Raw genomic sequence first — 24,922 nt, 5'->3', positions numbered from 1 at the left:
TAGATGCCCAGCACTCTTAGAAGGGTCTAATTCCAGTCCCTTCCTGTGCATTAAATCCCTTGAATGACTGATCTGTAGTTAGGAGTGTTGCACTCTGTAGAATATCTGTAAGGAGGAGCCTGACTGATTTTCCTCCTGGGCACCAGCTAACAAGAAGGGGCAGACATTTGTGGATAAGGACATTATAGAAAGTTGGCCAGAGAATAAAGCTCTTGGATTATTGAATCTGATGAACTCTTCTGTAAAAGGAATGAGCCCATGAAGTTAAGAGACTGTCCTGTCCCCCTTTTTATATAAGCACTGATAGATCCTGCTAATGCTCAATCAATGAAAATTCTCTAGAGCATAAATAAAGCACATGCTATAAAGTTCACTAAAAGGATTTGGTTAGTCCCTGGAGAGGAAAAGAATGGGATTAATTCCAAACATATATTTTAATTTTTTAACTAAAACTTAAAATACGTCAATCGGGATACTTATCTTGAAAAATACCAATTTGAATACTTTAACTGAGATTACCTCTTTCCATTCATCTTTCTGTGCATCATATGACTCAACAGTGTTCAAATAAGTATGTCCATCATATCCTCCAACCACATAGAGTTTGTCTCCGAGCGGACATACAGCAACAGCATCTCGAGGAACACTCAGAGGTGCCACCGTTGACCATGAATCAATTTTTGGATCATACCTGAAGAGGTTTAGGAAGACAATTCAGAGGGAATTCCAATGGTATTAACATTTAAAATAATAAACATTAATAATGTACACTTATCTAACACATTAAAGACACCTTACACATAGCAAATGTAGTCTGACTTATAAATGTTAAGGATAACTGCATAACAGAATTCTCTTCAGCCACCAGAGGTCACTCAAAGCACAGGGAAAATGTACTTCCTTTCAAAAATACCATGCATTTCTTTGATCAGTACTCAGATTATGAGGAAATTTCATATATTGGCATCTTAACATTTTGTGAAAAATGCCCCCTCTCATTTAATGTGCTGGTTGGATGGCTTTTGTTTTTCTTTTATTCTTTGTTTATCAAAGTTATACATCAGCTGCCTGATCTTGCTTATATGACAGCTCACATTTTAAGTAAATCTGAATATAATTGCCTTTTTGTTCTAATGGGATGTAGTACCCCGGTTTTAATACTATTTGTGGTTATGATGACTACAGTTTTATTCTTTTTCTCATTTGAGAGTTCCTACTTGTCTTCTCAGGAGCCTGGTAATTTTTTTCCGTTTTAATTTGAAGTTAATTCCTTATCACCAAATCTTTTCTGTAAGCAAAATGAAAAAGAATTCAGTAGCTAATATTAATTAAAATCTTCTCCAGGAATTCTTTCCTAAAATTTGAAGCCCATTTAAAAATACATAATACTAAAATCTAAAAGAAGTGAACAATAAAAGAAAACTCTTAGAATTATCCGTGGAAATGTCTCTGATTTTATATTGGCCTATTTATAAATCCCAATGAAAACCACTTATTTTATGGCTGTCTACTAATTTCCTTATATTTCTATTACTCGTCTTACTTCTGTTTTTATCTCTTTAATCATATTCTAAATTACCTGATCCCAGCTTCTATTTCAACTTGATCTCATATCCAGTAATATTTTTAATAATATCTGAAATCAGCAATAATTAAGATACCCTCAATATCCATATTGAGTGTTATGTAGCATATCACCTTAAATTCTAATAAACCCAGAACCAGAAAATACACAGCTGCATGCTTTAGCTGAGCTGAATCGTCAACACAATTGCTATTGTTAACTGATGCTGCACTCAGGTAACAGAGTACACACGTATATGAATGGTGAACCAGGGCTCACAGAAGGATTCCCTTACAGATTTGCATCCAAAACCCAAGATCTTTCTGCACGTGCATGATAATTAATACTTAAAAATCTGGCTAATATTAATATTGTCTGGATACTGCTTGATTAACAAGAGATGTTTGGGGAATGTTGAATCTTTTGAAGAAAAAAAATTGGCACTATGGTTACTGTCTGTAAAGACACACAGAAGCAGCTATTGAAGAAAAAGTTAGCCACTACTTCACTTTCAACTTAAAATAGCATCCCGTTTCCTTTTGTTTCTCTTTTACTTTTCTATCGCTCTTTACTTTGGATGTAAGTATTTATATTCTAGTGGGAATAAAATGGAGCTTGAAGTAAAGAAAATTAGTCATGGCCTTATTCCTCTACTTAAGAGTAATTACAGAGAATTTGCTTGACTTCTTTGCCTTAATTTTCTCATCAAAATTATAGAAATAGTAATTCCTGACCCAGTCAACATAAGCTTATGTGGTGGCTTCAGAGCCTTCAATTTAAATGATTATCTTAAATAATGGGATGAGATGACTAAGATACTGGATAGGCCAACATTGTTTTAGTAGAAAATAGTGTCAGGTCTATTGTCTAAGACATGGAAATGAGGATTATCTGATTCCATGGAGGGTGCGTCTTTGACTGACTATCTACTGACAAGGCTATTTTACAACTCTTGGTGTAGAATTAAGTTGTAGAAAACTGTGATTCTTATACATAACAGTAAAAAAATTTGCCTAAGAGAGACAGATTAATTTCCAACCCCAAATGAGGGCTCCCAAATATTACATTTTATTCCTTATAGGATATTAACTACCTTTGCATCTATTAATTTTTTTCAGCGTTCCTAATTGTCTTTATGTCTTTTCTTCAAAGATTCTTTGACGCAGTTTTAACATCATATGGGTTATCTCATTAATTAATGAATCATATAAAATCTGACACATGTTAATCTTATATTTGTATAAAAGTCATAATTGTTTGAAAATTATACTTTAGCATCATTTTCTCAAGATCTTTTCAAGGAAAATGCCAATAAGGGGATAATGACAGTAATAACAATAATACTGATTACAACAATAATACAAACATAATACCAGCAACTGATTTCCACTGAGTACTTAATCTGTGCCAGGCAATGTGCTAAGTGCATTAACATTTATTATATTGTACCCTGTGAAGTTGATACTATAATTATTTCCATTTTTCACATGAGGAAATTGATGGTTAGAGATGTAAAGTAACTGCGTCAAGGTCAAATAACTTGTAAATGATAGACCTGGGATTTGAACTCAGATCTATCTGACTCCAAATCCGGTGCTTCTAAATAGTATACTATACATTTTTGATATGTGCAAAGTACTTTTTTCCCCATTTAAATTTTTTTAAATTAAAAACCAGATTAAAAAACAGTATATCTGGAAATGTAATTATATCAGTAAATAAGGTTAAGCATTTCAATATTAGGCTACTTTTGCAAATATTTAATTTTGTAGTCTGCATTATGAACTTTTCTGTATCAAAAATAAGAACTGAGTTTATATTTTCCTAGTTGTGTGTGTAAATGCCTATTTAAACTGATAGAGGCACTTCAAACCATTGTAAGGCTAATTTCATGGTGAGCACTCCGCAGGCATCTAGAATTGTGGAATTCATAGAAACAGAATGTAAAATGGTGGCTGCCGGTGACTGAGGTGAGGGACGAATGGGGATTTATTGTTTAATGATATGGAGTTTCAGTTTGAGGAGATGAAAAGAGTTTTGGAGACAGATTATGGTGATGCTTTCACAACAATGTGAATGTACTTAATGCCACTGAACTGTGCACTTAAAAATGGTTAAATGATCAATTTTATGTTATGTGTATTTTGCCACACTAAAAAATAATCTAGCATAATGAAGAGGAGATCAACTATTACTTTACTAACTATGAGGAGAACTAGTATAGATAATCTCAGTGTCACTTATATTTGGCTATAATATATTTTACATTTGAGGCAGTAATTGACTTTATATTTTGCATAATGTTAAAATTTGTTTGCCTCTCTTAAGAACCATCTTCAGGCGAAGCATTCCAGATATACACTGAGTAGCATGGAGCTGGTCACTTAAGATTAACTTAAAAAAAAAACCTACCATATATCAAGTATTCCCTGTAAGAAACACAATATTAGCATTATCAGTTCTGCTTCTCAGAAGAAAAATAACAATATTCATATTCCTTCCTTTAGTCTCTTCTGCCTACATTCTATCCCATATATTACTGTTGTATCAGTTTCCCCCAAATTACTTTCTTTGTGGCATTCCACTTCCCCCAATTTAATTATCCTTTTGCCTACAAGATAAAATCCAAAGGTTTGCACCTTGACATTTTGGGCTGTCAAACAGTCTGGTACTTAAATTGTGTTCTGAATTGCTCTTCCAAATTATATTTCAACCTAAAGTCTCTGCTCATATCCATAAAGCTTTCTCTTTTACTTCCCTGATTTTGGTTGTGCTTTTTTGTAGAAGTGAAGTTCCCTTCATTCTTTTGTATGCTTACAAAGTACAAATTCTACCTACTTCATGAATTTCCCTTGAGGACACCATCCCATATTGATCTCTGTCTTATAAATTCTCATAATCCTACTGATTGTAAATTTGACAATTGGATTTAGGTTAATATTATTCAACTAGTATGTTTGCATATATATATATATATTCTATCTTGAAAGGGAATGTGAATGGTATAAAACTATAGTTATATGATTGACTTATTTTAAAAACATATTGCACTTGGTTCATCCAAATGAATGTCTCCCATTCAAAGAAGTTACCTTTGGGAAATTAAATACTTAATGTAATAGAGTCATTGTTCAGAACATTATTAATATCTCTCTTTGGGTGGTAGTAAACCCTCATCCTTTGAGGATTGATTTGGTTTTCCAAACAGTAAAGTTTTGATTTGAGCTGGTGAATAGGTTGAGTGATACAGCTTGGAATAAAGTTTATTATTTCTTACATCTCTTTTGTCTCATTTTATAGGGTGACTATCAAGCAGTAAAACAACATATTCTTTTTATACATTTCTTACGATGAATCTGAAAAGCATAAGGAGGATTTCTTAAAAATATTTTGAGCCTAGGAGTAAGTGTATGATTTTACAAAGGATTAGTCCTCTGAAAAGATTAATGCTTATTTGGAAGACTACTTTCTGGTAATCTAAAAATCCTCATTTCTGAAAAAAAAACCCACGAAATAAACACATATATAAGTAAATGGAAATATTTTACCGTTCCACGCAGTCAGAAAGCCTGGAGCAATGGTTAGAAGCAGGGGCATCATGACCCCCAACAACATATAAGAATCCATTGTACGTTGCAACTCCCACACCTCCACGTCTTTTGGACATTGGAGCACACAGACTCCACTTGTTAGTGTGTGGGTCAAAGTATTCCATTGATTTGAGGCAGGAACTTCCATCACGTCCACCAATAGCATATAGCCTCAAAAAAAAAAAAAAGAAGTATGTGTATATTTGTGTACAGAATGAAAGTGAAACCTTGCACAAGTTCCAAACTACATATTCTACGCCCATAGTACTTTGCAGTGGATGGCCTGAATTTGTGAGTGAGTATCTACCTGAAAGCACTTTTTAAGATCTACCCTACCCCAAACCTCCCCGCTTCATCATTTTTGTGAAAATTATTTTGACATAATAGATTAAAAGATACCATGGGAAATGAAGTACAGAGAAAGGAGGCAGATATCAAAAGTGTTGTTAGTATTTATCAATTATACCTCAATCAAGCTGGCAAATTTTAAAAAGGTAGAATATTTCCCAAAACCAAGTCCAGCAATCATACAATTTTAGCTAGGTTCAACTGCCTAGCATTAGGATCCCTGTTGTTTATATGAACTACTTTATTTAGCATAAAAAATATTTGTAACTAAGAAGACATTAATTTAATAAACAACTAAGGGAATAAGGTAAAACCTAGAAACCAGATTTTTTTTCCCTGGGAAAATATATTGGCTATGACATTTCTCCTGTAAACTTTAAAATGCCAATTCTTTTGATGAGCAGTATTTTTAATCCAACTTAAATTTAATCCTGCATCAATAAAGAAGATAAACATTTATTAAACCATATGTCTCTGACAGCCCTTCATGCTCAGTTGTGAACAATAGCAAGTCAGCAAAACAAAACTAAATTAGTCAATCCTGAACTTCCAATTTATCCCTACCCACTTTCTTCCCTGGTAACCTTAAGTTTGTTTTTCATATCTGTGAGTCTGTTTCTATTTTGTAAATAAGTTCACTTGTGTCATTTTTTAAGATTCCACATATAAGTGATATCATATGGTATTTATCTTTCTCTTTCTGGCTTATTTCACTCAGTATGAAAAGGAATATATAGATAGATAGATATCTACAAATCTAGATTTACATATGAATCACTATGCTGTACATCAGAACCTAACACAACATTGTTAATCAACTATACTTCAATTAAATAAGTAAATTAAAAAAAACACCTGAATTAGCCAAATTCAGTGATTTCAGTCTGTTCTGCAGTAGGTAGGAAATTACTGAGTCACCTAATATCATTCAGGATAGGCCAGATATAATCAGATTTATGAGTATTTTAAGCTCTAAGACACAAGGGGCTAAAAAGCATCTCTGATGAAATTTCTACTAAGCCCAATTGATTATATGATGAGACATAGGCTTTGTGCATAGTCAGTACAGACACACAAGGCTGTCTCCTGCCACTGATTCATCCTGGTGTCTGAAATTTCATCAGTCAAGTCCCTCTTATATGCTGGTCATTGATTCCAAAGGTCCCTTGTCAGAAAGCACATAATTACCTAAAAGAAGAACAATTCAAACTCGTAGAAACCTCTAACATCACCAGGTTTCAATATATTAGCTTCTCTCATAGGCAAATGCTCAGAAGGAGGGAAAGATTCAGAAAGATGGGACTAGTTGTAATTCTAGAACACTCAGGAGAGTGAGTGGTAAAGAACACAAAGACTTGCCCTATTACAAAGACAGACCAAGTTTTGTTAAGTGAGGAATAAGTCATAATATAAGAAAAAGAAGGTAAAATTGGAGGGTGAAATTGTAACTGGTTTGCCTACAAAAAGTGCTTCTCCAATTTAACGTGCATACAAATCACTTGAGGATCTTGTTAAAATGCCTGTTCTGATTCAGGCAGTCTAGGGTGGGGCTAGGATTCAACATTTCTAAATAGATCTCAGGTAATGCTGATACTGCTGGTCCCAGGACTACACTGGAGTAGCAAGGGACCACAGAATAATTAAATGTTCCTTTTAGACAAGTGTTTTCCATCACAATGAAGGGACAGTTCCAATGAAGGCCTTTTACTATTGATAACTAGGATGTCCTGGCCCCTGGGAATGCTTCTTGATTGATGGATCACATCACTGAAGGGCTGTACCACATAAAATGGGATCAAAAAACATACACGTTTGGATTTACTCACTTGTTGTTTAATGCAACAACACCAACTGTGCTTCTAGGAGTTGACATACTGGCCACATAATTCCACTGACGTCCCTCAGGATCCCATCTTTCTACAGTATTTAGATAACTCCATCCATCATGACCACCAACAGCATACATTGGTCCTTCAAGTGTGGCTACACCTAAAGGATAAAAATAGCATAAGGGCTCCCCTAGGTAGGTATGCCACACATAATGAATGTTGTTTCTCCATTGTATATTCTTGCCTCTTTTGTTATAAATTAATTGACCATACACGCATGGGTTTATTTCTGGACTTTCTATCCTGTTCAATTGATCTATGTGTCTGTTTTTGTGACAGTACCATACTGTTTTGATTACTGTAGCTTTGTAGTATAGTCTGAAGCCAGGGACCGTGATGCCCCCATCCCCATTCTTCTTTTTCAAGATTGTTTTGGCTATTCGAGGTCTTTTGTGTTTCCATACAAATTTTAACATTTTTTGTTCCAGCTCTGTGAAGAATGTCGTTGGTAACTTAATAGGGACTGCACTGAATCTGTAAATTGCCTTGGGAAGCATGGGCATTTTAACAATATTGATTCTTCTAGTCCAAGAACATGGTATATCTTTCCATTTGTTTATGTAGTCTTCAATTTACTTCATCAGTGTCTTACAGTTTTCAGCATACAGGTCTTTTGCAATATTGTTTCATGTTGCAAGGAACTGACTTCTTAAAATTTTGATTTTCTTTCTTAAATGGTTTTTTGCATACATGAATAATGTACTGATCTTGATAGGAAACTTAACATGGTCTTTTAGCCCTAGGAAATGTTCAGGCATAGTTACTTTATGATGGAAGGGTATCATTGTTGTAATACTGAAGTCAAAGGAGGCAGTGGAACACACCATTCCTCAGCATTCATAATAGAGGGAAACTGATTTTCTTCTGGCATAATCTCAATGGCAGTTTTTGAATGTAAGGGATAAATGAGAGATGATACTGAACCTTAGATAAATCTTATAATTATAGACTAACTGTGTGATAATAATTCCTGATTTTTATTATAGGGATAAAAAAGACTCCCATAAGATAACTAAATAGACAGGGATTTTTGAGGTTTAGTTAGAAATTTGTCCTATTAGATACCATGAATAGCCTCTTTTCAACTGTTTCTCATCTGCTCTGGGAATTCACGTTAATAGGCACCCCTCACCCCCATGACCGTCTTTTCCATTTCAGTCCGCATCTCAGTGGTATAGTCTCATCACCTCTTTTATCTCTTTAGTAATATTAATTAGATTTTTAAAAACTTGCCCTGATTTCTCTGTAAGATATGTTTTCTAAGCAACATCTAGGAATCACACTGACAGAACTGAGATGAATAATGATATAGTATATCATTTGACATGGGCAATTTATAAGATATTTTGGGCAAACAATACTAGTCTTACATTTTAGCTGTGTAAAAGTCAGTTCTTAAAAAAACAAACTCTATGATATTGAAACATACAGAGTCTAGCATAAAGAAACATGTACCCTGACAAATATTCAGAAGAATCAAAGTTTCCCACTGTACCAGAAGTATCCATTCCTTCTTAAACTTCTTAGGAACCTCTGCCTTAAGTATAACTCAGAGCTGCCCTCAACCAAAGTTTTTCTAAATATCCCTGCCTTGGACTGCATCCTAAGGCTTTTGCCTAAATATAGATTTGCCTCTTATGGGAAGGGACATTGGAAACTAGAAACACAATGTCTCTCCATCATCAAGTGTTCTTTTCTCTAAATTGAGCTGAGAAGGAAACACCCTGTTGTAGTTTTATGTTCCTCAATCACGTATTCCTTCTAAAAGTTTTAATCCTTCCTGAAATGGGACCCCTTTAAAATACCAATGGAAGTGAGGCAGGATTACAACATGTATGACATCTGAAACAAGAACTAACTTTCATAGGCTTTTACCATTTGCTTAAGCATTCTGGAGACATTTTGACTAAGGGTTTGACTAAATCCCAATGACGTGCAGCTGAATTTAATTTTTAGAATGCTCTGCTAACTGTACATTCTTCAGAAACTATGTAACATTAAGCCCTTACCTAAGCCGTGTCTATGTGTTGACATGGGAGGCATCACCGTCCAGATTTTGCCAACTGGATTAAAGCATTCCACAGTATTCAAAGTTTTTAAACCATCTCTTCCTCCCACAACGTACAGTTTATTATCAATAACTGCGACTCCAAACTGAAGCCTGCGGCCACTCATGGTGCCTATATGTAGCCAGCTATTGGTCCTTAGATCATATTTTTCGATTGTAGTGGTACCTGTTAAAGAGATGTTGAACAATGGTTAAAACTGCTTGTGTAAAAATTTCTTAATTGGCATCATTCACATAATATTTATTTACCTGTAATTTATAGCATAGACTCAGTGATTGCAGCTCAAGTTAAAGTAAATAGCCCAGATGATTCTCCAACCTGGGAGGCAAGGGAAGGGTAATATTTCACCACCCTCGAATCCAAATGGAAGAATCAGAATAAAATAGTTCATTTAACATACATGACATATCTGCTTATAACGGCTTATTTGGCTATAATACGCTACTGGCAGTACTAACACAGGTGTCAAACACCGTATTTTACAACCAAAAATTACCTGCGTGTGTGTTGATTTAAAATACAAATGGCTAAAGGAACAGAAATGAAAACTCCTTTTAAATGGTCCTTTGGTGTTTATTCATATAATGTCCCATGATGGTAACACAAAGGATTATTATTAAGAATATAATTATTTATTCTTGCTTTTATTTCTTCTAGGAGAAAATTTTTGAAATGTATGTCAGATAATGTTTTGCCTATGTTTTCCTCTAGGAGGTTTATTGTATCTTGTCTTATGTTTAAGTCTTTAATCCATTTTGAGTTGATTTTTGTATATGGTGTAAGGGTGTGTTCTAGCTTCATTGTTTTACATGCTGCTGTCCAGTTTTCCCAACACCATTTGCTGAAGAGACTGTCTTTATTCCATTGTATATTCTTGCCTCCTTTGTCGAAGATGAGTTGACCAAAAGTTTGTGGGTTCATTTCTGGGCTCTCTGTTCTGTTTCATTGGTCTATATGTCTGTTTTGGTACCAATACCATGCTGTCTTGATGACTGTAGCTCTATAGTATTGTCTGAAGTCTGGGAGAGTTATTCCTCCAGCCTCTTTCTTTCTCTTCAGTAATGCTTTAGCAATTCTAGGTCTTTGATGGTTCCATATAAATTTGATTATGATTTGTTCTAGTTCTGTGAAATATGTCCTGGGTAATTGGATAGGGATTGCATTAAATCTGTAGATTGCCTTGGGCAGTGTGACCATTTTAACAATATTGTTACGAGGGGGGTAGAGGGTGGGAAGGGATAGACTGGGATTTCAAAATTGTAGAATAGATAAACAAGATTACACTGTATAGCACAGGGAAATATACACAAAATGTTATGATAAATCACAGAGAAAAAAATGTGACAATGAGTGTGTATATGTCCATGAATGACTGAAAAATTGTGCTGAACACTGGAATTTGACACAACACTGTAAAATGATTATGAATCAATAAAAAATGTAAAAAAAACAAGAATATAATTATTTATTATTTATATTTATTTATTTATTATAATTAAGAACATAATTCTGAGCTATTACCTTCTTTATGTATGAATGAAAGTTCATTTTCTACTCAATTACTGAAATATCAAATTTACTATCATAGTAAACTGTCACTACTGCCAAAGTAAATTGTTACTACTTCATAATAAATTATTATCTCTCTAGGCAATGCTTTTTACCAATCATTGACATTAGCTGCTATTTTTTTTAATAAAAGTTGATTCTGCACAAGAAAGTTTCTGACTAATAACCAAAGTGGGAAATGAAAGAAATATTATTCACACATAGAGTGTACCTAAGATAGCTTGTGACAGGTTTAGGGAATTTCAACCCAGTTGCACAAAGCCAACTATAGGAATAAGCAAAAACACTTTTCAATTGTTCTTACACTGTGAGATTTCTGGAGAAAATATAATCCATTAGGTATGATGAAAATATAGTTAACATCTGAAGCCTATTCACTGGCCAATTATAAGGCTAGAGTCTGGGGACATATCAAGTCAAAATTTAAGCATAGTGTATATTATATCTATGGCTGCTTCTCAAAGTTTTTCTATTTATATTGTATTGGTGGAAACAGGGTTTGTATCTTTTCTCTAATTTTAAATCTTTTCTGGTAACTAGTGCACTGTAAGTATTTATGTCTCAAGAGTTTTTACAAAAAAAAACTTGTGAATACACAGGCACTCATTTGTTCCTTCTCTTTAATCCCTGCATCTTTCACTAATAATGTAGATTTGGCTGAATGCTGACCTACAGAACAGCAATTGCTCTGTTGACCACATTTATTGCTGAGAGGTCAAATAATACCACCTAGCACAGCATCTTTTATACAATAAATGTCTCTGGATAGTCGTGTTAAAACTGGAATATCCACAAACAAATTCACACCTACTTTCACTCTGTCAAGCAGTCAGTTTTCTCTGTTTTCATCTTTCTACTTCCTCACTCCAATCTTCCCAAATCTGTCTTCCTACCTACTACTTCTTATTTTAACTTTTTATTTTAAACTCTTTTCATTACTGGAATTTACCTCAAGAGCCAATTTAGATTAGGAAATGAAGGCTAGGCTGCACTAATTATTGAGATTATGGACGAGTTAATGGTGAGGTAATTAGGAAATCGTACAAAGTTACATTAATTAGCTGTAATATAGAAGATTTACATTGAAAAAGATGTAGAAGTCTGCTTAATGTAAGTTAATTTTCCTAGGCACTAGATAAAATATAAAATATGATAAACTTACCCCACATATCTTATTTGCATTATGAACATATATGACTGGTAGTTCTATATTTTGAATTCTGAAGATTTCTTTAGTCCATTTGCCTACCTCCACAATTGCTCCAACTAATCAAGACGTAAATCCTTTAGTTGGCTTATTATTATTGCTTCTTAGCCTTTTGGCTAAGATCAAGTGTACTGGAAACTATATTTGATGGGAAACCTTAAATGAGATTTTTGTTTTTACTAATCTCTCTCCTTAGGATTCACTTTATAAGTTTTCTGTGTAAATCAGCCTTCTGCTTTAAAACATTGCAAATATTGTTTATTTCATTTCAAAGCTTCTATTCAACCTTCATTTATGATCTATTCAAGAGGGAACAAAACCAACCAAACTTTGTAGTATTGTTGGGAACACAGTAGTTCCTGCAGTTGTGAATATATCTGATTTAGTGATTTCCTCCATCTATTTTTAAAACGATCTAAAAAAACCCCCACTATATTAGCCTTTCATTTGTCGCCTGCCATACTGTCTGTCAGAATTCATTGTTTTTAATAAATGAAAAGTTACTGAATATCTTGTATGCACAAAAGCCCAAAGTTTACCATTTGACCATTTGAAAATTTTGACTCTGTGATCATGCTTACAACTTTCTGTGAGTCTTTTAATAAACACAGTGAGAGTTATAATTTAACCTCAGCCACTTATGTGCTATCTATATTTAGCAACTAATTCCAAGTTAATTGTATGAGTCAGAAAGGAAATTAAAGACTGAGGAAGTACTGTATTTCCTAAACATCAAAAGGTGAAAGTTCAGAAAGCATCTTTAAAAAGAGATAAATGAAACAACACACTGAAAGAAAAGGCATGTATATAGAAATTTTTAATAGTTTTGTGTAAGAATTTAAACTGGTATGTTTTTAAATGTAATACTGATTTATTCAGTTTTTTTCCTTTCCTTTTTTGTTCCTAAGTGCTCACTCTGGTTTTTCAATAGATTCTAGGACCCTCAAAGACAGGGGTCAATTTCTTGTTTCTTGTTGCTGCTCTTTCTTCTAAAATAGTTGCAGTATAGCAAAAAGGAACATAAAATTTGAGTAAGAATTCTGTCTCCGCTCTTCCTAGATATTTGTCCTTGGCTTGGCTGTCTAACCTTAAAAGCCTTAGTTTCCTCATCTGCAAAATTGGGGTAATAAAATCTATCTTGTAGCACCACTGTGAAAATTAGAAATGATGTATGCAAAATGCCAATCAAGGATCAGGAATAGTTTTTACTAGTATTGTAGTTGTCTGCAACTTCCCATAGAATCTTTTATATTTCCGTACACTAGGTACTCCAAAAATCTCAAAATGATGCCTTGACTTCCTTCTATATCAAACTGTGGTAACAGAGACAAGGGACTATAGGCTAAAATTTCACTCATTTTTAGAAACTGATAAGGAGTTGTAGATACTTATAACCATCTTGTGTAATACATTCATTTGTATAATGTTAACTTAAAAAACAGGAGCCTAAAAAAATAACAAAAGTAGTAAACAAACACAAAAAACAAACACAAAGTTGTCCATTTCTCGTTTTGCAGGCTAAGCCCTTTTTAATAGAAACTAAGGAAAACTGTGCTTACATTTTGTACTTAGTGCCCTTTTAATTTAAATATCAAATATCAAAGACACCTTTAAAAATGTTGTTAATATTCACTCTATTGAACAAAACTCAATAAAATATCAAGTTGCTAGACTTGAAATTAATTATAAGGTCTCATTGTATTTGTTATTTTTTTAAGACAGTTAATGAACTGTTTATTCAGTGATTGGTAGAGCCTAAAAAAGAAAAAGTTGAACTTGAGCTTGCTCAGCATTACAAAGACACTATAATATGGGTAACTTAGGAAGAGAACGCAGACATTCTTAACAGTTGGGTGGTAGAAGGCTGAGTAAGGCATGGGTTTGTTCCATGATTTATATAATAATACTATATAGACCTGCGATTTATATGTAGAGATTTTTAAAATAGCAATAAAGAAATTTATCTCATTATAAAAACACTAGATGATTCTAACAAAGCTGATGATTTCATTTAAAGAAGGAATACAATGGGAATATGGACGTATTTTCTGAAGAATACTAATTGTGACGTTACTCTAATACTTTGGAAATAACTGCACTTGCAAGTTCTCATTGTATAGGTTTATGGTTAATTGACACACATCCTATATGGTTTTCCAGTTTCTAATTACACATACAAAAGGAAACGGTTTCCAGAAGCACAGAACTTTGCTTTTGCATCACTTTCTACAAGGTGTCAAATGACATTTCTGTGTATGATCTGACAAATTTTAAGTGGGTTGATTTTATTTCCTACATAGACAACTCTCAATTACAAAATCCTCATAGCAGCACTATTTACAATAGCCAAGACATGGAAACAGCCTAAATGTCCATCAACGGATGACTGGATAAAGAAGAGGTGGTATATTTATACAATGGAATACTACTCAGCCATAAAAACCGACAACCTAACACCATTTGCAGCAACGTGGATGCTCCTGGAGAATGTCATTCTAAGTGAAGTAAGCCAGAAAGAGAAAGAAAAATGCCATGTGATATCGCTCATATGTGGAATCTAAAAAAAACCAAACAAACAAAACATAAATACAAAACAGAAACAGACTCATAGACATAGAATACAAACTTGTGGTTGCCAAGAGGGCGGGGGGTTGGAAGGGATAGACTGGGAAATCCTTCCCTCACTGTTTTTTTTTTTTTTGGAGTTACACAATTGTTTTTATTGACGAGAATTAAAGTCAATTGAAGCAGAACATTATGTTCAAATGTAAGCTATATTTGTAAATATACTTCTAGCAAATTTTAGAGAAACATTCTGGTCACATAGCTAGATTTTTTTTTAGTCATTTGAAGCTAAATGTAGTATCATTCAACAGTACCAGAAAAAAATCATCCACAACAAAGTTCTGAAAATTATACCATCCTAAGAAAAAAATCCTTTTGAGAAAGGATCACAGAAAATTTAACTTTTTGGTTTTTTGATTAAATAACATTATGCATATGCACTTGTTTATGAAGCACACATACTTTTACTGAATTGCTTCTTGAATTTAAGAAACTGATGAAAATTAAGCTCATAAAAATTTAATGCCATGCAACCTAAGAATAGAGTATATAGTTAGGGTGTAGCTTCTTAGAGAAACCACACTAAGCCTTCAAAACTAAATTACACTTAGTTTTATGAACTAATTTTAAATAGGCAGAGTTTCTTTTGAGCAAACATATAGCTCTTCTGCTCTGAGTTGCAGTGAAAATAATTCTGTTATAAAAATATTGGGACAGGCTTAAGGTCACCAGGAAGGATGAGATGAAAGTTCTTGAGAGAACTGAGTTAACTATGCAGTTTCCTCTATGGCAATGCTATTGTGTAACCTCATTTTGGATGTTCAATGTGGAATCATGCAGAATGGGTGGAAAACTGACAGGATTTGGGGAATCGAATCTTTTGTGATGAAGCAGACCTGGACAGTTTAGTTTTACAGAAGTGTATTTTTTTTTCCTTTCAAAAAGTGCAAAATGCATGAGAAGTAAAATTCTTGCTATGCTTACTATTTGATCATAAAATGTGAATAGATGACTTGATGAAGCAGAAGCAGCCCAATTGGAGGGGTACAATTGTGAGGAACTATAAAAAGGACTATTTAAGTAACTTTTAAGTAATGTTGTATGTCTCCCTTCCATTCCACTGGATATTGTGATAATAATAATAACAACAACAACAACAACAATAATAATAACCACCACCACCACCACTTCCCTCACTGTTTTGGCAACATGGGTCTACAGAATGAGAAATCAAGTGTAAAATGACAGTGCTATAGAAAAATAAGGTCTAAGAAGGGTTCAGGGTAGAGATAATGGCTTCAGAAATTTTTCCCTATTCCTTTTGATAAAATTCCTGTATAAAATCATTACTTTATTTTAGGTTTGAACCACTAATCTTGTTATCAACACTGTAAAATTCTTTGTAACTGGTCACTGAACATCTATCAGGAAGTTGACAGCAAGAAGTTAGAAGCCACTCTTCTATTTTTGTCAAAAAATAAATTTGGAGGATCCTCATCTCTTGCATGCATGATAAATGGTTTTCCATTTGATTAAAAAGTTTTCCCTGGAAAGATCTTATGTTGCAAAGTGAATATTCAAATTTAAAAATTGTTGCCATAGGAACCACAAAAGACCCCAAAATATCAAAGCAATCTTGAGAAAAAAGAACAAAGCTGGAGGTATCACCTTCCCAGACTTCAGAATATACTACAAAGGCACAGTCCTCAAAACACTATGGTACTGGCACAAAAACAGACACACAGATCAGTGAAACAGAGTAGAAAGCCAGGAAATAAACCCACACACCTATGGTCCATTAATCTACAACAAAGCAGGCAAGAATATACAATGGAGAAAAGACAGTCTCTTCAATAAGTAGTGCTGGGAAAACTGAACAGCTACATGTAAAAGAATGAAATTAGAACATTCTCTAACACCATATACAAAAATAAACTGAATGGTGTAAAGACCTAAATGTAAGACCTAAGTAAGTTCTTAGAAGAGAACATAGGCAGAACACTCTTGGTCATACATTGTGGCAATATTTTTCTGAAGCTGTCTCCTAAGGCAAAACAAATAAAAGCAAAATAAACAAATAAGACCCAATTAAACTTAAAATCTTTTGCACAGCAAAGGAAACCATTAGCACAATGAAAAGACAGCCTATGCAATGGGAGAAAATATTGCAAATGATGTCACTGACAAGGGATTAATATCCAAAATAAATAAATAACTCATACTACTCAATACCAAAAAAAAAAAAAACAGCCCAATCAAAAAGACCTGAAGAGACATTTTTCTAAAGATATACAGATGGCTAACAGTCTTAAAAGATACTTACCATTGCTAATTATTAGAGAAAGGCAAATCAAAACCACAATGAGATAATCCCTTGTCAGTGAGATCATTTGCAAATACTTTCTCCCATTCTATAGGTTGTCTTTTCATTTTGACAATGGTTTCCTTTTCTGTGCAAAAAAATTAAGTTTAATTGGGTCTTATTTGTGTATTTTGCTTTTATTAGTTTTGCCTTAGGAGACAGATTCACAACTGTCAGAATGGCCATCATTAAGAAGTCCACAGCAAATGTTGGAGAGGATATGGAGGAAATCCTCATACACTGTTCATGGGAATGTAAATTGGTGCAGCCACTGTGGAAAACAGTATGGAGGTTCCTCAAAAAATTAAAACTAGAACTACCATATGATCCAGCAATTCCATCCCTGGGTATATATCCTGAAATAGTGAAAACACTAATTTGAAAAGATATATGCACCCTAATATTCATAGCAGCACAATATACAATAGCCAGGACATGGAAGCAACCTGAGTGCCCGTCAACAGACAAATGGATAAAGAAGATGTGGTATATATGCAATGGAATATTACTCAGCCATAAAAAAGAAATCCTGCCATTTGCAGCAACATGGATGGACCTAGAGAATATTATGCCTAGTGAAATAAACCAGACAGAGAAATACAAATATTGTCTGATATTATTTATATGTAGAATCTAAAAAACAATATAAATGAATGTATATGCAAAACAGAAACAGACTCAGATACAGAAAACAAACTTGTGGTTACCAAAGGGGAGAGGGAAGAGGGGAGGGGCAAATTAGGGGTATGGGATTAACAGATGAAAACTACTATGTATAAAATAGATAAGCAACAAGGATATATTGTAGCAGAAGGAATTATAGCCATTACCTTATAATAACCTATAAGGGAGTATAATCTGCAAAAATACTGAATCACTATGCTGTATACCTGAAACTAATAAAATACTGTAAATCAACTATACTTCAATAAAAAAGAAATCTATCCTAGACGGCAAAAAATATATAAATAAATAAAAATCACTGTCATAAAATAAAAGTACCTATTAAGAGTTTAGCCAACACTAATGAAAGGGCTACATTCCATAAGGTAAGGAAAAAAAGGTCAGAAAATCACATAAAGTGCCTTGTTTATAAAAATTAGCTTTAGATATATACATTTAAATATGGCTTCAATACCACCCACATAATTTGGAGGGTGTTGAGAATGTATTTTCTTTTTTAAATAATGCTTTCTAAATTAATTCATTCGTTCCTGTTACCTTTCATAGCATCCATGCCTCCCACAGCATAAAGTGCTCCCACAGTTGATTTTCTAGGCTTAGTCCGAGGGCTTTGCATCATGGGTCTTCTCTCAGGTAAGAGATGATACTTCATAGCTTCCATCAGGAGCTTCTGACACTCAAGATCACCAGTAAACATGGAGCTGTTTTCAAGATCTGCCAGTAACTGAAAAGTAATAATGCAGGGTGTATGAAGTGATGAGCAAACCGTTAGAAATAACACATTTTCATTTATATAACTTTGGAGAAAACTCAAGCTAATTCAAATGTGTGTCATTATTTCATATTTTAAGTTACTCAGTAACATATCTTTATGTTCACTTAGGATTTAAGAATGATTAAAAGCCTCCTGGGGGTAGCTATTTATCTATGCACATTTATTTGACATGCTATTCATCTTTGAATATGTACATACAACCTCAAGGAGTGAAACTGAAAAAGCACTCATAAAATGTGTTACTGAAAGCAAAGAGAATGGCTGTGTTTACACAAAGCAGGCATCTCCCGCCCTACTGCATGTAGCTAGAGATGGATTGAGAGAAGGTGGCATAAACATGATCGGTTAAAATAAAATAATATTACTCACAGGGGGCTGCATCTTTCTAATCAAATCACAGCACAAAGCAGGTGCTTTTCTGTACACGTGTGTGTATACGTGGGTAAAGTTCATCAGCAATCGTATATGAGATCAATCCTTTCTAACCATTATTGCCTGGCAGAAACTGCGACCCTAACTGAATGGGATGAAAACTAAGTAAAGTTTTTTTTTTTTCCTGAGATGAGTTGAGGAGAAGTTAAGAGTTGGTTTCAGAATTTTTCCAAGGATCATTTAGATTGGTTCCTTGGAGTTTTGGATCCACACTATCATAGGACATTGGGAGAATGACAAGCAGGTTGTTGGAATGGAAGTGCTAATCTCACTCTATAAAACGTCCCTGAAGTTTCTGTTCTGCACTGGTTAACCCAGATCCATTCTAATCCCACCTGTTGTCTCTGATGGATCACTGTTTTGACTTGGCTGGTGAGACCCCAAGCATTTCCTTAATGCATATGCTGCTGTAAATAGGTTTGAAAAATAGGCTATATAATTTTTTCTTTCAAAAATATTCTTCAGACATTTATCACCATTCTCTTTATATATTTCATTTCCAGAATATTTGTTTAAGATCACTTTTATCCACCACTACCATCATCAGGAAATTTCACATGGTCTACATTCTAGACATGAAGTGTACTCAGGAGTGGGAGGCCAAAGTTCACTGGTTGTGTGTTTAGGCTGGAAATTTCCTGTCATTCCAATAAAGTAAGAAAAGTCCAAACTAAGCCTTCTGCTGACAGAATGTCATATAGACTTAAAGCAGTATAAAGTTATGGGCCTCTGATTCTTTATACCAGTGCATCTCACATTTTTGCATATCTAAGAATCATCTGGAAAACTTGTTAAAACACAGATTCCTTGGCCTCAACTCCATAAATTATTTCAGTAGGTCTATGGTGGGGGCCCGAGACACTGAGTTTCAAACAAGCCCCGAGGCTTTAGAGTAAATATGTACTGAGAGTTCCAAATATGGCACAGTAGAAAGACCCTGAACTCATCTCCCATCCCAGGCACACAAAAATTACACTATTTACAGAGGAACTATTGATGAAAAAGACCAGAACCTACCAGAAAAGATCTACAACTAAAGATATAAAGAAGGAACCACTATAAGATGGGTAGGAGGGGGTGGAGTTGCAGTATGGTCAAAACCCATAACCCAGGGTGGGCGACCCATAAACAGTAGAATAATTACAACTACAGAGGCTCTCCCCAAGGAGTGAGAGGTCTAAGCCCTGCAATGGCCCAGGGGTCCTGCACTAGGAAGATAAGACCCCAGGACGTTTGGCTCTGAAAGCCAGCAGGGCATACATTCAGGAGACCCAGAGGGTTATGGGAAATAGAGACCTCACACTTAGAGGGCACATACAAAACCTTACATGCTCTGCGGCCCAGGGCAGAAGCAGTAATTTGCAAGCAGCCTGGGTCAGACCCACCTGCTGATCCTGGAGAGTCACCAGGAGAGGCAGTAGGCAATTGGAGCTCACTCTGGGGACACAGACACTGATGGCAGCCATTTTGGGGAGCTCATTCTACCATGCAGACACTGGTGCTGGAAATCACCATTTTGAAATCCTCCTTCTAGCTTATTAGCCTCAGGACCCAGCCCTGCCCTAGCCCAACAGCCTGTAGGCACCAGTGCTGGGATGCATCAGGGCCAGCAACTAACTGGTCAGGGACACAGCCCCACCCATCAGCAGACTGGCTGCCTAAAGACTTCCGGAGCCCACAACTGCCTCTAGACACACCGCTAGATATGGTCCTGCCCATCAGAAGGCCAAGACTCAGCTCCACCACCAGTGGGCAAGCATCGGCCCTTTCCTCCAGGAAGCCTATATTAGTCTCTAGACCAGCCTCACCCACCAGGTGGCAGACACCAGAAGCAAGAAAACTAGGATCCTGCAGGCAAAACCCCCTCCCCGCAACCCCTAACAAACAATCTGAAATAAGCTCTGGCACCCCTGGGCCCTGAACCAGCTCTGCCTGCCAGTAGTCCGGCACTAACTCCAGGATCTGGCTTCACCTGCTAGTGGGTGGGCAACAGCCCCAGAGCCTTCAGAACCCTGACTTTATCCACCAGGGAGCCAGAACTAGCCCCAGGGCCACCTAGGGTTCCGCAACCAGCACCCATGACCAGGCCCTGCTAAACAGTAGCCAGAAGCATTCACACAAGGCAGGACCTGGCAACCAACCAGACTAGGGGCCAACCAAGCCTACCAGACCATCCACACAGTCAGCCCACCACAACAGAAAGACCCACACAGCCTTCTTAGGGGACTCCCGAGATCATGGCTTGGGTGACTAGAGGGGAGTGCACGGCTGAAACACAAAGGACGTCTCCTACAGAAGGCTACTTCTCCAAGGTTGAGAAACATAACTAACCTACCACATACATAAAAATACAAATAGCAACTTGGACAAAATGAGGTGGCAGAGGAATATGTTCCACACAAAGGAACAAGATAAAACCCCAGGAGAACTATGTGACATGGAGAGAGGCAATCTACCCAAGTAAGAATTCAGAGTAATGATCATAAAGATGATCAGAGAACTCGGGAGGAGAATGGATGCACAGAGCACGAATTTAGAAGTTTTTAACAAAGAGTTAGAAAATATAAAGAACCACCAGAGATGAGACATATAAAACTGAAATGAAAAATGCACTAGAAAGAATCAACAGTAGACTAAATGATGCAGAGGAATGGATCAGCAAGCTGGAAGACAGAGTAGTGGAAATGACTAAAGCTGAAAAGGAAAAAGGAAAAATGAAAAGAAATGAAGCCAGTTTAAGAGAACTCTGGGGCAACATCGGATTTACTAACATTCATGTTACAGAGGTTCCCAGAAAGAATGGTACTGGCACTAAAATAGACACATAGATCAATGGAACAGGACAGAAACCCAGAAATAAACCCATGCATGTATGGTCAATTAATCTACGACAAAGGAGGCAAGAATATACAATGCAGAAAAGAAAGACAGTCTCTTCAATAAGTGGGGATGGGAAAACTGGACAGCTGCATGTAAAAAAGTGAAATTAGAATGTTTTCTCACACCATAATCAAGAATAAACTTAAAATGGATTAAAGACCTAAACCTAAGACCCCAAATCATAAAAATACTAGGAAAAAAACATAGATAGAACACTCTTTGAAATAAATAGAATTTTTTTGGATTTGTCTCCTAAGACAAAGGAAACAAAAGCAAAAATAAACAAATGAGACCTAATTAAACTTATAAGGTGTTGCACAGCAAAGGAAACTATAAACAAAATGAAAAGAAAACCTATGGAATTGGAGAAAATATTTGCAAATGATGTGACCAACAAGGGGTTAATATCAAAAATATATAAATAGCTCATACAACTTAATATCAAAAAATCCAATAAAAAATGGGCAGAAGACCTAAATAGATATTTCTCTAAAGAAGACATACAGATTACCAATAGACAAATGAAAAGATGCTCAACATCACTAATTATTAAAGAAAACTACAATGAGGTATCACCTCACATCAGCCAGAATGGCCATCATCAAAAAGTCTATAAGTAATAATTGCTGGAGATAATGTGGAGAAAAGGGAACCCTCCTACACTGTTGATGGGAATGTAAATTGGTGTCACCACCATGGAGTACAGTATGGAAGTTGCTTAAAAAACTAAAAATAGTGTTATCATATGGTCCAGCGATCCCACTCCTGGGTATATTTCTGGAAAAATCAAAAACCCTAATTCAAAAAGATACATGCATTCTGATGTTCACAGCAGCTCTATTTACAATAGCCAAGACATGGAAGCAACCTAATGTCCATTGACAAGAGTATTTGTTTTAAGAATCATTTTTAGTATAATCCTTAATGCACGCTGAGGATGCCATTATAATGACGCTCTAGTGCATCTGAAACTATTGTAATATATTTTCAATCACAGCAGCTAATCACTCATATTAGTAGGTATTATCCAGAATCTAACTCTTTTCTAGAGACTACTGTAGGATGACTACTCTGTTATGCTATTGTAATGATTATCACCTTGCCTAGAAGGTGTCAGGAAAAGAAAAAGAGCCTAGTCTTCTGCTTGTTTCAAGTGCTGTTTGGTGAGAGAGGAAATTGAAACTAACGAGTATATGGAAATTTAGGGATTATCTATAGGTTTTTTTAAAAAACCATTTTCCTTCTCTCTTCATCATTAGTATTGTTAATTGAAGGCTGTATATGTCCTTCTGTGAAACAAATACTGTACCAGACACACTCTGAATAAAATAAATGAGGACTGGATTAATGCCTAGTGGTAGTTTAGAACTATGATTTGCATAACCTGGGTGAATTTCCATACCTGCGGTGGAAGTAACGGCAGTCTGATGTAGGAAAGCAGCATTGCGAGGTCTCCTTGCCTCGCCTGCACATCATGCCCCACCCACTGCATGAGAGCGTGGAAAATTGTCTCTTCATCAGGCACATTAATGTCATCACTGCACAAAAGTTTTGAAATTTCATTTGCTGGAAGCAAGAGGAATTCTTGGTTCTTTATTACCTCGATGAAGTGCTCCTAGAAGAGAAAGGTCTTCTATTGAAACTGTACTTTAGAAAGTTCTTAACAAAGTACACTTATTGAAGTATTTCCCCTTGTTAAACTGCAGATAAAGCCAGCAAGACGGATATATGCATTGATAACAAATAGGTGCTGTTGCTGCCCGTGACAGGGCAATGGGGGAGCCTTCTGAAACTGAGGGAGTAAAATCGTGTGTAAACCTATGTGTTAAAAAAGGGAGTAAAACTATGTTTAAAATCGTAAAAGCTACTCCCTACTCAATGGCTAATGTGGGTCATAGAACAGTTTAAATTATCTATGTATGCACTGCAGTATTCAGCACTTTAGAGAAATATTTAGTTAAGCTTAAAGATTAATTTTAAATTATCTTGTTTTGGAATTATTTTGCTCCTAATTTCAAGGTAAACCCTTTCTTCTAGTGCCTTCCAAAAAGGCTTCTTTAGTGCCCTTGGTTTGGTATTCATTTTTTTAAAATCCATACTTACGTTGTTATAAAGTGTAATAAATGAATATAACATATTTGCTGAATGTTTCATCAATGCAAGCTACTGCTTGTATGATTGTGGTGGTTAACTTTATGTGTCAATTTGACTGGGCTATGGAGTGTTCAGATTTTGGCCAAACATTACTCTGGGTGTGTCTGTGAGGGTATTCCTGGATGAGGCTCATTCACATTAAGGAGGGCAATCTGTTTTACTCAATCTATGATTCAAATGACTGCAGTTAAATCCTTAGAGTTTAGCATTATTCTTAGACATTAAAATTATTTACATTGTATATTATCAGTGCAGTAGTACACAAGCATTATGGCAAGATCTTTACATATTTTACTGCCTTTATAATAGGTACTAAAATAACTAAAGAAGAAGGAATAAAGGAGACAACAGTACTGCATTTTTATGCACATCCTGTTTTAACACTCAGTTTCAGTCACATAATAGGAAAAGGAAGACAGGTTCATTTTGAGCAACAAAAATAATTCAAGCTGTTTATCAGAATATGTTTTGTCTGCAAGAGTAAGATACCAGACAGGAAACTGTTGATACTGAGTTCAAGAATTTAAGTAATTTAACAGGAAGTTTTCATGTTTTGCCTTTGCGGTAGGATTAACCTTTGAACTGCTGTTCCTATAGATTATATGGTATCTATATTTAGGACATAGGAATATAAATAGCATAATTAAATGACATATGTTAAAATGCCAATCCATTATAAAGTGATTTTCCACATAATGGGGGGTGTTTCAGGAATATGTTTGAAACTTCAAATTTTGAACAATGATCAGGGTTGGGAAGAAGAGGAGGGAAGTTTTACAAGAAATATTTAGAGGATTCATACATTACAAATTTAAACTTTTTAAGATTTGTATA

At 35.2% G+C, this 24,922-nt stretch overlaps 1 protein-coding gene across 2 annotated transcripts in view; it reads right to left on the bottom strand.

Moving 5' to 3' along the window:
- KLHL4 (kelch like family member 4) overlaps nucleotides 1-24,922 on the bottom strand; it is an 83,533-nt gene that overhangs the window by 4,820 nt on the left and 53,791 nt on the right. For both annotated transcript variants that reach the window (XM_006219462.4, XM_072955842.1), the window contains exons 5-10: nucleotides 23,337-23,549; nucleotides 18,385-18,571; nucleotides 9,401-9,625; nucleotides 7,329-7,491; nucleotides 5,113-5,325; nucleotides 520-691 (exon numbers count right to left, since the gene is read on the bottom strand). In XM_006219462.4, coding sequence (XP_006219524.1) covers nucleotides 520-691; nucleotides 5,113-5,325; nucleotides 7,329-7,491; nucleotides 9,401-9,625; nucleotides 18,385-18,571; nucleotides 23,337-23,549 — 1,173 coding nt within the window. The remainder of the gene's footprint in view (nucleotides 1-519; nucleotides 692-5,112; nucleotides 5,326-7,328; nucleotides 7,492-9,400; nucleotides 9,626-18,384; nucleotides 18,572-23,336; nucleotides 23,550-24,922) is intronic.

Source organism: Vicugna pacos, chromosome X, assembly GCF_048564905.1.
Source record: "Vicugna pacos chromosome X, VicPac4, whole genome shotgun sequence".
Taxonomy (NCBI): Eukaryota; Metazoa; Chordata; class Mammalia; order Artiodactyla; family Camelidae; genus Vicugna; species Vicugna pacos.
This window is presented reverse-complemented; position numbering and strand designations above follow the sequence as displayed.